Source organism: Pempheris klunzingeri, chromosome 15, assembly GCF_042242105.1.
Source record: "Pempheris klunzingeri isolate RE-2024b chromosome 15, fPemKlu1.hap1, whole genome shotgun sequence".
Taxonomy (NCBI): domain Eukaryota; kingdom Metazoa; phylum Chordata; class Actinopteri; order Acropomatiformes; family Pempheridae; genus Pempheris; species Pempheris klunzingeri.
This window is the reverse complement of record NC_092026.1, coordinates 1,479,568-1,492,933: the sequence shown is the minus strand read 5'-3', so window position 1 is coordinate 1,492,933 and position 13,366 is coordinate 1,479,568. Positions and strand designations below refer to the sequence as shown.

The 13,366-nt window shown below is 41.4% G+C and overlaps 1 protein-coding gene across 1 annotated transcript; it reads left to right on the top strand.

Moving 5' to 3' along the window:
- Positions 1 to 6,101: 6,101 nt before the first annotated feature.
- Positions 6,102 to 10,510, top strand: cldn15la (claudin 15-like a). The gene is made up of 5 exons (XM_070844628.1): positions 6,102 to 6,357; positions 8,538 to 8,702; positions 9,200 to 9,281; positions 9,954 to 10,067; positions 10,180 to 10,510. The coding sequence occupies exons 1-5, from the start codon at positions 6,141 to 6,143 to the stop codon at positions 10,259 to 10,261; spliced, it is 660 nt and encodes a 219-aa protein (XP_070700729.1). The 5' UTR covers positions 6,102 to 6,140; the 3' UTR covers positions 10,262 to 10,510.
- Positions 10,511 to 13,366: the final 2,856 nt, after the last annotated feature.

The following is a 13,366-nucleotide window of genomic DNA, read 5'->3' as shown; positions in this document are numbered from 1 at the left end:
GATTCTCATTTTAACTGGTTTCTTGTCTGGTTTTGTCTTGTAAAGCACAAAGTTCTGTATAAATATAGTTTATTATTATCATTATATAATTTATTTAAATCTAATCTCAGACAGCAGCTGATAAAGAGGGGGGGGGGGGGGGGGGGCTCCTGCTGATGTGGATTAGATGAATTCAATCAGTGTGTTATTGATTGTTTCAATAACTTCCACTGGCTCCTTTTACCCTTTTATCAAATTATCATTTTGCACCACAGATTCAACCAGGACGGTCGTTTCCAACGCTGATTATGAGAGAAATAAATACTTCTAGAATCAGCGGTGGCAGAAGTAGATTCTCCCGCTTCTGCAAACACACGCTGACGTCTCAGCAGGTGTTTGCAGCCCAGGGTGTTCTGGGTAACCACAGGTAGATTCTTCTGCATGCATTAGCAAAACACTAAGGGCTGCCGGGCCTCCTTTTCTGACGTGTTTTCCAGTTTTTACTGTTTGTTTGAGCAGAAACTTTCCCCCTCACCTGATCTGAGCCACTTCTGGGACTTTTGCAAACAAAGTAGAAAGTGAAAGAGCTTCTTGTGTGTCGGCTGAGCGCGAAGCTGAACTCACAGTTTGTGAAGTCCAGCAGCAGCATCGTCATCACGAGCAGACTCTCAGCACGTCTCATGACCAGAGGGTTCATGTCCAGAGCCAGAGGAGGACGACGTCACGTCAGGTCCGCCATGTCCAGACCAGCGGTCTGATCCAGACTCAAAAGACCCAAACTGATCCAGAAAACAGCAGATACTCCAGAGCGCCAAAGGAAACCTGCAAAGTGCTTTTGTTTTTCATGCAGTGAGCATTTCTGGATTTGTCCCTCAGCTCCTCCTGGAAGTGAATAAAACCCTGAAATCCGCTGTTAAGATGACGTTTCCCCGTTAATCCTTTAGTCTCAGATCCACATGATCCAGGTTTCTGTCAGACTTTATTTGGCTCTTTGAGCTTTTGCTCCAAACACATGACAAGCTGAAGAGCAGAAGCCATGTGTGCGTCGCTGCTGTCTGTCCTGGATCTGCTGAGAAAAGCTGGTGCGCCCGGATGCTGAGGCCGGATTCTGGGCCGCAGAGCCGGTCCGACCTGTCGGTTCCCTCAGGGCGTCAGCTGTCACCTGTAATTTACAGGTTAAAGTCACAACATCCTGATGAGAGAGCACGGTGTTGCTGAGCTGCTGGTATGTGCAGCTCTTCTCTTTGTTCCTTTTTAACTCGATCACAATCACCTATTGTGAAAGAACCCCAGAGTAAAGTGATCGGTGGTCTTGATTTAGATCACAGTCGAGATCCTGATCTCTTCTGTAGGGGAGTTTACAGTCAGGGACCCCACAGAGACATGAGCCTGGGGCCAGAGGCCTCGCTGGGGGGGCTGCTAGCCGGGGAGCTAACCGTTAGCTCGGTCACAACTTCTCCATTTTCTCTCCACTCTTCAGTTTACTGAAGGTTATTGAAGAGGGGACGTGAAGCTCGCTGGCTTTGCTCAGTCGATAAAAAGTTCACACAGTTTATTCAGAAGACGTCTGGTGCTGGTGGAAACGTCTTCACTCTAATGATGATAAATAAAACAGATGCTGTTGGTCAGCAGAGCGTCAGCGCAGGTCAAAGTTCACATTAATTAAATGTGTGTGGATTAATAATCTCGCCGCCTCAAGTGGATCCTCTGACGCTTTTATCAGAGCTACTGAAATGAATTTATAGAAGCACAAACATGGTGAACTTGGGACCATTTAAAGGTCCCACGTTGTGCTTCTGTATTTGGTGCTTCCACCAGAGCAGGTTTACACGGTTTACTGTTCTTTTCCTCATACAGATGTTTCTGCTGCAGCTGTTTCAGCCTCTCTAGGCACACCGAGCACATCTATGCTGGAAAGACACTTCTAAAATCATGGTCTGTATGTATCAGCCCTAACCCTAACCCATCCGTCCCTGGTCTACGACGCCTCTCCTTAAGGGTCGGGTGACTGAGAGGGGACGTAATGTTGGGATGAGAGGATAATGAATTACGAGGCTCTGTGCTTTCACTTCCTCCCACAGCACATATGACACCCTGCTCTGTTGTTTTATCTCAGCTACACACCTGGAAGGTTTCATCACTACATCTTTCACGGCTGTGACGCTGCTGACAGACGAAGCTACACCAGCTGATAATCTGGTAGATTTTCCTGTTAGTTTTCATGAGAGTGTTGAAAGAAACAGGTTGGGTTTCCCCTTTAACAGCACACTTTATTCTCTTCACTATCTTCTGTCTCTCTGCAGTCTGGTGGTTTCTGTGTTTCTGTCTCTGGAGAGGTCACACAGAGCGTCAAGCGTCAGACTTTGGACTCTCAGGACGATCAAACATTAACTCTCTCCGACCATAAAGCTGTAAAACACAGATACTCACACAAGCTGCCAGCTGTCGGCTTTATCCTGCTCTTTGTTTTCCCCTGAAACCATCAGGCAGCTCACACATCTGCAGCAGCAAACATCGTCTCACATCCGACGTCCAGACGTGAGCTGTCATCCCCTCAGAGGAAACTCAGCAGTGATAATGATGATGGTAAATGTTATCGTGATGTCTTCATCTGTACGACACCTTCACGCAAAGATTCAACCCAAAGGGAACAACACAAGATCAGAGGACAATAACTTATATTTATGATAAGTGAATTAAAACAGTTCACAACACAGTAAAGCGTTAGTGTTTTTTAAATCAACAGGACTTTGAGGAAGCAGTGATGGACGACACCATCTCACTGCCTCTTCACCTGGACCTCCCTATTTGGACATGTAAATGTTGATTGTCCTCATGTTTCCTGCTGCAGCGTCTGACTTCTCCTTTTTCTCTCAGCGCTCACAAACAGTTCGCTGATTCATCGGGGGAAAGTATGTAAAACAGAAGAAGTCAGGAGGGTCACTGCAGAGGCTTCAGCTCAGTTCCCCCCAACACAGGAAACAAAAGAAAAGAAAAGCTAAAACACTGATGCTGAGCAGCCATTCAGGAAACTTCACTGTAATAAACGTTTATCTCAGTTTCACAGCAATAACTGCTGCTGCTGCTTGTTCTAGTTTCTGTTCTAGCTCTGATCTCTGAGTGCAAAGAACAGCTGAGTTATATTTGATGATAAGATGCACAGAGGACAGAATCAAATATGAACATCTGACAGAACGAGCTTTAATATCTGAAGTATAAACTACAGCGTGAATACTTATTACTTCTTTTCCTCTTTTCCTCCCACAGTTTTGATTTGACCACAGATAATAAATCAAGTGCCGTGACGGCTGTCAGCTCACATGACTGAATATCTAGACCAGGGCTGTCAAACTCATTTTAGTTCAGGGGCCCAGTTTGATCTCCAGTAAAATCACAGCGTAATAACCTTTAAATAAGGACAACTCCACATTTTCAAAACATCATGAACATTGATCTAGATCAGGGGTATCAAACATATGGGTCACATATGGGTCCTGTTCTAAAAATAGCACAACTCACCAGAACCAGAACCAGAATCAGAATCAGAATTACTTTAATAATCCCCAGGGGGAAATTTTTGTTACACACAGCTCCAAAAGCATAAGAATAAACTTCAAACACAAAAGTAAAAATAATAATACAAATAAAACCCACTACTACTACTAATAATAATATATAACAACATGTACATTCAGATTGAGGAGATAAATAAAAGAATTAGTTTAGATAGTTTTAGGTGAACTCTGACCTCTTCGAGTTCAAAGGTCAAAGGTCAAAGGTCAGTATTGTGCGCATGACAAAACTGTGGCGCTCGTGCAGAGTAAGCTAGCGGGCGCAGCGGAGATGAAGGAGCTGAATGCGGTTTCTAACCCAGAAAACATGTCAGAAAAAAGAAAGAAAGCTCATCATTTTCACAGTGAGTGGGAGGAAGAGTTCTTTGTTACTACTGTGAAAGAAAACTGCGTGTGTCTTATTTGCGGGGCGACGACAAAGCGGCTCAATGTGGAGAGACACTTCACTACGGGCCACAGAGCTAGCATGCTAACTGCCATGCTAACTAGCATGCTAACTGCCATGCTAACTAGCATGCTAACTGCCATGCTAACTAGCATGCTAACTGCCCACCGGGAAGCTACGGGCAGAAACAGCCCGTGAGCTGAAGGCAGCTTTGGGTAAGCAGCAGTCTGTTTTCACCAGGCCGGAGGAAAAATCCCAACAAGCAGCCGAAGCCTCGTTTAGAGCTCCACATTTTCAAACAGATACCAGATGTTGTCAGGGGCAACATGGCGGTGTCATGGCAACGTTAAATAAAAATATTGATTTTTAATTGTGTTCAATTCAAAAGTGTGTTCATGAAATGTAAACATATCATTTTGTTAAAAATGCCGCAGATTTGTTCATTAGTTTAAAATGTGGTAAGATTTATTTAAAACTATGAAAGTTGATTTTTCTTAAACATTATTTAATTGATAACTTTTACAAACATAGTTGATGATGTGTTTAAAGGCTCTTTGTCAGTGGGCAGTGAAAATGGAACATTTGTTCTATGAAATGTTGTAGAAGTGATCATCTGAAAATTTAAACAATTGCTGAGATTAATAGAAATTAGATGTGTAATATTGATTTTATCTGTTTCCCACCTTGTTAAGTCATTGTTGATAATTATTGTGAAAAAATCACTAATGTGATCAGTGTCTTCACATAGATGAGTATCATTAATCAATAATAATAATATATAACTAAAGGCAAACTGAGCTCATTTGTTATTTCAGAGGAGTGTGACAAACTGGTAGCCCTTCGTCTGACTCAGTACCATGAAGTAGCTCTCAGATTCAGAAAGGTTGGTGACCCCTGGTCTGGAGGGACTGAGGCGTCCTGGTTAACCCACAGAAACAATAACCACCTGGTAGCATTATAGAATAAATACGTCTTTCTGTGACTGAATGAATCTGTTTTATGGTGTGACAGCTTTGGAGGGGCTTCAGGGGAAGATCGTGGTTTGGGTTAAAACGAGTATTTTGTTGAGCTTAAAGCACCTTCGCCATCATGTTTGCAATAATAACCACGTGGCTGAGGTTAAAGGGAACGATGCCCAGCGGTGTCCTGTTGTCCCATTAACCCGCCGTAGACTCTGTGGCTCCATGGCAACGTGACCTGACTTCCTTCTTAGGTTGCTTTTGCTGAAAGGACGACGCTCTCGTCTCCTCCAACATCATCATAGCGGCCAGTAGCGACAGCGGCTTGGCGACCAGCAGCAGCACCTCACGCTGTGTTCACACTACAGACTGACTTTAGCCTCCAGCTGAGGGACACAAGTTTCCAACATAAAAACCCAAAATTACCTTCATCATTCACACCACAGAGAGACGTCAACCCTTTTTGTGTCACTCCTTTATATCGCACACACATTACTTCCTATCACTGTGTATGTGCTTGTGTAAAGTCTGCATGGTTAAATTCAGCCAGTTCCCAGCCAATGGGAGTCCCCCCCCCTTCCCCTCCTGTTACCTGGCAACGTGGGTCTAGATCTAAACACGCCTATTGATTGAACCATGAAACCTGCAGTCTACGTTAGTACAGAGTGATGGCGTCCTGTCTCCATCCCTCCTCCTCCGTCCAGCTCAGGTGTTCAGACTGTCGCTCATGTTTGCTGTCTGCTTGTGAAATGTTCTTAATGACACAACATCCCCAACGCTGACCGACCTCCAGCGCCCCTCGTCACGCTCACCGATGCCGTTTGTCTCCTGCAGATGGTCGTGGAGGTTATTTGAGGTGTGGCTGAAGACTTACTGTCACCACCACCATCATCATCATCATCATCATCATCATCATCATGAGTGCTGAGTGGGAGGTGGTGGGGAACTACAGGGAGTGGTTCCTAACAGTTTATGGCCCCTCAGAGTGTAAAGTCCTCCTGTTAGAGCCACAGACGCCACATTAACAAGTGAAGGACAGAGACCAGAGCCTCCGACGATCCTGTTCCCCCGCTGAGGCTTTCCTGAGGAAGACCAGGCCTTGTGACCGTCCCTCCTGCTGTCGTTACACATTTCGAAGGCCCACATCGACGGCTTTGGTGTTTCCAGACTATTTGTGGCAGTTGGACTTCCTCTGAGGGTCTCTGTTGTTTCGTCTGAAGAGTTTTTGTGGGAATCGTTGCCATCATGTCGACGGCTGTGGAAGCGACCGGGTTCCTCATGAGCATGCTCGCCTGGCTCATCAACGGAGCGACGCTGGCTAACGACTACTGGAAGATCTCCACCGTGTCCGGCAACGTCATCATCTCTCAGAGGCACTTTGAGAACTTGTGGCACTCCTGTGTCGAGAACAGCGGCGGCATCGCAGAGTGCAAAGACTTTGAATCGATGCTCGACCTCCCCGGTAAGACGAGGACGCGGCCCTCTGAGCCTTAAAACCTTCTGATTTCACACTGGTATCCTGTCACAGCACGGGCAGCTTTTGCTTCTGTTTTCAAGTGCTCTTGTTCTTTTGGGGTAAAAGATGTGTACGGACATCTGTGACAGTGTTTAATTCAGGTAATTCATAATATACACGAGGTGGTGACTGTCATCGTTTAAAGACGCGATAGAAAACAAAATGATGCCAAACAGATACCGTCACCAAATTAAATAAAATCACCTTCAAACTCTTTAAAACACTTTAAGACTCCATAAGGATCTCGTTTAGAAAGGATTCATTAAGATTACATCATGGGAAGCTTTTAGAAGATGACTTGGTGAGTTGGCGTTAACGTCCTGAAAGCGAAACAAGTGTTTCAACGTTTCATAAACTCATAAGTTAATCAGCTTCTACCGCTCATTAAACTAGGTTTTAGTATTTTTCTTATCAGATTCACCGGACAGGAAATGAGCCAACACGTCGTGTGGCACCGTGTTCGTCCAAAGGTTGGTGTGTTTTTACTGCCAGAGGCTTCCCGCCTAAAGGCCAAATGAAGATCAGTTAGTTCTAGTTTTTTTTCCAAAGACAAAACCAGAATGCCGTCGTGTCCAACTGGAGGTAATAACAGTGAAGCTAGTCTATGAGTTGACTGTTTCCGCCCCCCCCCCGCTGTGTCACTTTATCTTTTGGGCGCCATTTTGAGCGTCGTCGTTGTCAATAAAATGGAGGGAAGTGCAGGAGGCAGCCTGTGCTGTTGCTTCCTCTCCACCTTAGTTTAGTTATTGTTCTTCACAGTCAGAAGTGATTGTTAAAGACACATGTAGAGCATCGTGTTGTTCCGGTTCTTCACCGAAACCCAAAACTCTCTGCTTCAATGGCTGCATTATTCCAAAGATGTCGTCTGAATCTTTACAGACACGTTTCCCCCAAATGCAGCTTGGAATGAATGTCTGTGATTGGTCGGTGACCTTAACTGGCCGATGTACCTGATGTTGTAATTTAAGCTAAACTTCGACCGTGTGATTCAGTTTCCAGCTCCTGAAACTCTCTGAGTGTCGTTAAAAGGTGTGGCAGGTTTTTATGATCGTCAATAAATGACCGGAGAACAGCTCGGTACTGTAAAACACAGCCAGACATAAAGTTACAGCCACTTCTTCTTTTTTCTTTATATAAAACGATAAATCTACAAAACAGGATTCTTCTTTTTATAGTGTTTCCACAGAGATACAATAAATCTATTCCACTTTCTGACCGCAGAATTTTATACAAGTTTACAGTTTAGAAATATGACCGAAATCATTGATTTGTGATTAAACTTTCAAACTTTGTTGGAACCTACTTCAACTTTGACCTCCTGGACTCATGATAAAGTTTTTAACATGTGAACAGACATTTTGGTTCATTTGCACTTCAAATAACAAACATTTTGTTTGGGATAATAAGGCTTAAACATGGATTTATTAACAATCTGTTGAAACCCCATAGTAGCTCCATTGTCTACATGTAGATTCATCCGCCGCTGAAAGTAGTCCCCAACAAACGCACTATTTCCTCCCGTTTGTTTGATAAAAGCTAGAGGGAGCAGCTGCTGTCTTCTCTCTCTCTCTGTGTCATCTGTCTGGACTCGCCGAAACATTTGTGTCATCTGTTATTCGGTCTCTGTGACCTCTGGCCTTTTCTAACTGCTTTATGACGTGTTTACTTGGATAAAAAATATTATATGTACAAATTAGGAAATTGTCGGTGACAGGTAAAGTCTGAAATGTGTTAGGCTTGTTCTGTAGTGAGACAGAAAAACATGAAAGTTGCACAATTTTGATTTTATCCCCATAACTTTATCTGTATATCAACTATTTTCCCTAAATATTGTGTCTTAAACTTTTGTATTTTAGATTTTCTGGTTTAAATCTAACTCTTCAGGCTTGGCTCTGGACGGAAACATCTAGTTACCTCTGTTGGACCTGTGGTTTTACTGACATCAGCGGAGAGCAGCAGATATGAAGGAAACATTAACATCAGTCACACCACAGGTCCAACACAGACAACCACACGTGTCCACCATCAGCCTGAAGTATTTCCAGGACTGACTTGGCTTCTCCGTGGTGTTGATTTGGTGACGGTGTTCATGATGTAAATGTGCAGATGTCGCTCCCTCTGTGCAGGTCACGTGCAGGCGTGTCGCGCTCTGATGATCATCTGTCTGCTGCTCGGCCTCGGCTCCATGATCGTGTCTCTGCTGGGGCTCAAGTGCATCAAGATCGGCTCGGCCACGGACCAGTCCAAGGGCAAGATCGCCGTCACCGGAGGAATCCTGAGCATCCTCTCCGGTGAGTCGGACACTTTTACACCTTCAACACCTGTTTTCGGTTGTGTGCTGTTGTACCTGGATTAGTTTTATTTTTGGTTTCACCAAATGCTTTATTTTGAAAGTGTAACCAGACGTTGCTTTATTTATACGTTTTTCACCAGCAGCAGCAGTTTGCAGGTGAGCTTTACCTGCAAAAATATTTATTTTCGGACACTCTTTCATAGCAACCCATATTTTACTAATAAGTGCAACAAGCACTCAACAAGCTTTATTTTGGAAATCTAACCAGATGTTTGTTTCTCTGCAAGCTTTATTTTGAAAATCTAACCCAACGTTGTCTCTCACCAAGCTTTATTTTGAAAGTGTAACCACATGTATGCTTGTAAATACTGAATCTGGAGAACCAAAGTGTGAGTTTTATAAACCCGGTGACTTCAGGACTGAGAGCTTCCACAGATTTTCAGAAGAATGAAACTGAGGATTTAAAACTCCCTTTTGGTTTGTGTGGCTTCGCAGGTCTGTGCTGCATGATCGCGGTTTCCTGGTACGCTTTCATGGTCGTGGAGGACTTCCACAACCCGTTCTCTGGTGGTTTGAAGTGAGTCCACGTCGGCCCAGAGTTTAGACCGATCCCCTGGCTGCATCTAATTCTAATCACTGAATCCTCTGAAGCTTAAATATAATAAACAGTTTCATCATGTGTGATTAATTAATCTGGTGCAGTTCAACAATCCACATCTGTTCACATGGAGGATGGATAAAGTGTGTTTACAGACGTTGGTGCTCTGAAGTAACAAGACAAGTTCATTTTAAAAAGCTTTTCTTAATGTTGGAAATGAACCAAAATCAAAGAGTTTCATTTGTTTTTAAATTAATTCACTGATTATTTCATTTATTTCCATTTCTTATTATTAGTTATCTGGTTGTTGTCATGTTGATTTCCTGCTTTTTAAAGACAAGAACCAGTGAAATGTGGTTTCTTGCCCTCCGTTATTCTGTTATTTTGTGTGTTCCTGTGTTATTCTGTGTTAACCTGTGTGTTCCTGTGTGTTAACCTGTGTGTTCCTGTGTGTTCCTGTGTGTTAACCTGTGTTAACCTGTGTGTTATTCTGTGTGTTATTCTGTGTGTTCCTGTGTTGACCTGTGTGTTAACCTGTGTTAACCTGTGTGTTAACCTGTGTGTTAACCTGTGTGTTCCTGTGTTAACCTGTGTGTTATTGTGTGTTAACCTGTGTTAACCTGTGTTAACCCTGACCCTGTGTGTGTGCAGGTTCGAGCTGGGGACCGGCCTCTTCCTGGGATGGGGAGGATCCTGTCTGGCCATGCTGGGCGGAGCCTTTCTCTGCACCGCCTGCAGTAGAGCGTCATCTGGGGTGAAGAGAGGGTACGAGCTGAGAGCTTCCCCTCAGAGACACACAGACTCCTGGTGCTACTAGAGAGGATTGATCATTGTGTTTTGTGTCTTTATCTCACAGTCTGTCTCTCTTGTTTTGCAGCGGTTACTATGGAAACCCACCGCAGAAGGTCTACACGGCTACGGCCAAGTCAGATCCAGATACAGCCAGAGCTTACGTCTAAACACACACACACACACACACTCTGTACTATCTGTGCATTCTTACTGACTTTATCCCGGTGATCCTGACTTATCCTAAAAATAAGTGGTTTTATTGGAAGAAGGAACAAACACACACACACACACACACGCACACACACACACACACACACACACACACACACACACACACACACACACACACACACACACACACACACACACACACACACACACACCACGACCTGCACTGTAAACACACTGCGTCCTCTGCTGTCAGGATTGTTCTCCTCTGTCCTGTCTTCTTCTGTAGTTGCTTGTTTTTTAAAGAGTATTTGAGGTAAAATCTTGAATCCAAATGATGGGATGAATCAGACGGACCTGCAGATGATTGTTAATGATTGTGTAATTCTGTTTGTTATTATCTGAATAAAGTTTGTAATACAGGATAAATGAGTGTGTCTGTTTTTGTCTGATCATGTTCACATCTAGATGTTCTGGAGGACTGAAACCTGAGCAGCATTTCCTCAGCAGCGCTCACAACTAAACACGCCGTGTGTTCACTGATGTGCTCGTTAACAACAGAAGCTCTTAAGGGCACAGAGGCAGTGAGAACGTGATCTAGAGCACAGATTAGTAGAACCTGTGCTCACACCTGGGCCCTAAACATGTTTTACCTCAAGAGCAGGAGCCAACGCTCCAAATGTCTCTGTGTGTCTCTATGTGTTCATTTTGTGTCTCTCTATCTTCATTTTGTGTCTCTTTATCTTCATTTTGTGTCTCTTTATGTTCATTTTGTGTCTCTTTATCTTCATTTTGTGTCTCTTTATGGTCATTTTGTGTCTCTGTGTTCATTTTGTGTCTCTTTATCTTCATTTTGTGTCTCTTTATATTCATTTTGTGTCTCTATATGTTCATTTTGTGTCTCTTTATGGTCATTTTGTGTCTCTTTATCTTCATTTTGTGTCTCTTTATGGTCATTTTGTGTCTCTGTGTTCATTTTGTGTCTCTTTATGTTCATTTTGTGTCTCTTTATGGTCATTTTGTGTCTCTTTATGTTCATTTTGTGTCTCTTTATCTTCATTTTGTGTCTCTTTATATTCATTTTGTGTCTCTTTATATTCATTTTGTGTCTCTTTATCTTCATTTTGTGTCTCTTTATATTCATTTTGTGTCTCTTTATGTTCATTTTGTGTCTCTTTATGGTCATTTTGTGTCTCTTTATCTTCATTTTGTGTCTCTTTATATTCATTTTGTGTCTCTTTATGTTCATTTTGTGTCTCTTTATGGTCATTTTGTGTCTCTTTATCTTCATTTTGTGTCTCTTTATGTTCATTTTGTGTCTCTGTGTTCATTTTGTGTCTCTTTATCTTCATTTTGTGTCTCTTTATATTCATTTTGTGTCTCTTTATATTCATTTTGTGTCTCTTTATATTCATTTTGTGTCTCTTTATATTCATTTTGTGTCTCTTTATGTTCATTTTGTGTCTCTTTATGGTCATTTTGTGTCTCTTTATCTTCATTTTGTGTCTCTTTATGGTCATTTTGTGTCTCTGTGTTCATTTTGTGTCTCTTTATGGTCATTTTGTGTCTCTTTATATTCATTTTGTGTCTCTTTATGTTCATTTTGTGTCTCTTTATGGTCATTTTGTGTCTCTTTATCTTCATTTTGTGTCTCTTTATATTCATTTTGTGTCTCTATATGTTCATTTTGTGTCTCTTTATGGTCATTTTGTGTCTCTTTATCTTCATTTTGTGTCTCTTTATGGTCATTTTGTGTCTCTGTGTTCATTTTGTGTCTCTTTATATTCATTTTGTGTCTCTTTATGTTCATTTTGTGTCTCTTTATATTCATTTTGTGTCTCTTTATATTCATTTTGTGTCTCTTTATGTTCATTTTGTGTCTCTTTATATTCATTTTGTGTCTCTTTATGTTCATTTTGTGTCTCTTTATCTTCATTTTGTGTCTCTTTATATTCATTTTGTGTCTCTTTATGGTCATTTTGTGTCTCTGTGTTCATTTTGTGTCTCTTTATGGTCATTTTGTGTCTCTGTGTTCATTTTGTGTCTCTTTATGTTCATTTTGTGTCTCTTTATGGTCATTTTGTGTCTCTTTATGTTCATTTTGTGTCTCTTTATCTTCATTTTGTGTCTCTTTATATTCATTTTGTGTCTCTTTATATTCATTTTGTGTCTCTTTATCTTCATTTTGTGTCTCTTTATATTCATTTTGTGTCTCTTTATGTTCATTTTGTGTCTCTTTATGGTCATTTTGTGTCTCTTTATCTTCATTTTGTGTCTCTTTATGGTCATTTTGTGTCTCTGTGTTCATTTTGTGTCTCTTTATCTTCATTTTGTGTCTCTTTATATTCATTTTGTGTCTCTTTATGTTCATTTTGTGTCTCTTTGTTGTTGTTTTGCTTCTTTTGTGTCCCTTTGCGGACATTTTCTTCGTCTTCGTGTCTCTTTATGTTCATTTTGTGTCTCTGTGTTCATTTTGTGTCTCTTTATCTTCATTTTGTGTCTCTTTATATTCATTTTGTGTCTCTTTATATTCATTTTGTGTCTCTTTATCTTCATTTTGTGTCTCTTTATATTCATTTTGTGTCTCTATGTTCATTTTGTGTCTCTTTATGGTCATTTTGTGTCTCTTTATCTTCATTTTGTGTCTCTTTATGGTCATTTTGTGTCTCTGTGTTCATTTTGTGTCTCTTTATCTTCATTTTGTGTCTCTTTATATTCATTTTGTGTCTCTATATGTTCATTTTGTGTCTCTTTATGGTCATTTTGTGTCTCTTTATCTTCATTTTGTGTCTCTTTATGGTCATTTTGTGTCTCTGTGTTCATTTTGTGTCTCTTTATCTTCATTTTGTGTCTCTTTATGTTCATTTTGTGTCTCTTTATGGTCATTTTGTGTCTCTTTATGTTCATTTTGTGTCTCTGTGTTCATTTTGTGTCTCTTTATCTTCATTTTGTGTCTCTTTATATTCATTTTGTGTCTCTTTATATTCATTTTGTGTCTCTTTATCTTCATTTTGTGTCTCTTTATATTCATTTTGTGTCTCTTTATGTTCATTTTGTGTCTCTTTATGGTCATTTTGTGTCTCTTTATCTTCATTTTGTGTCTC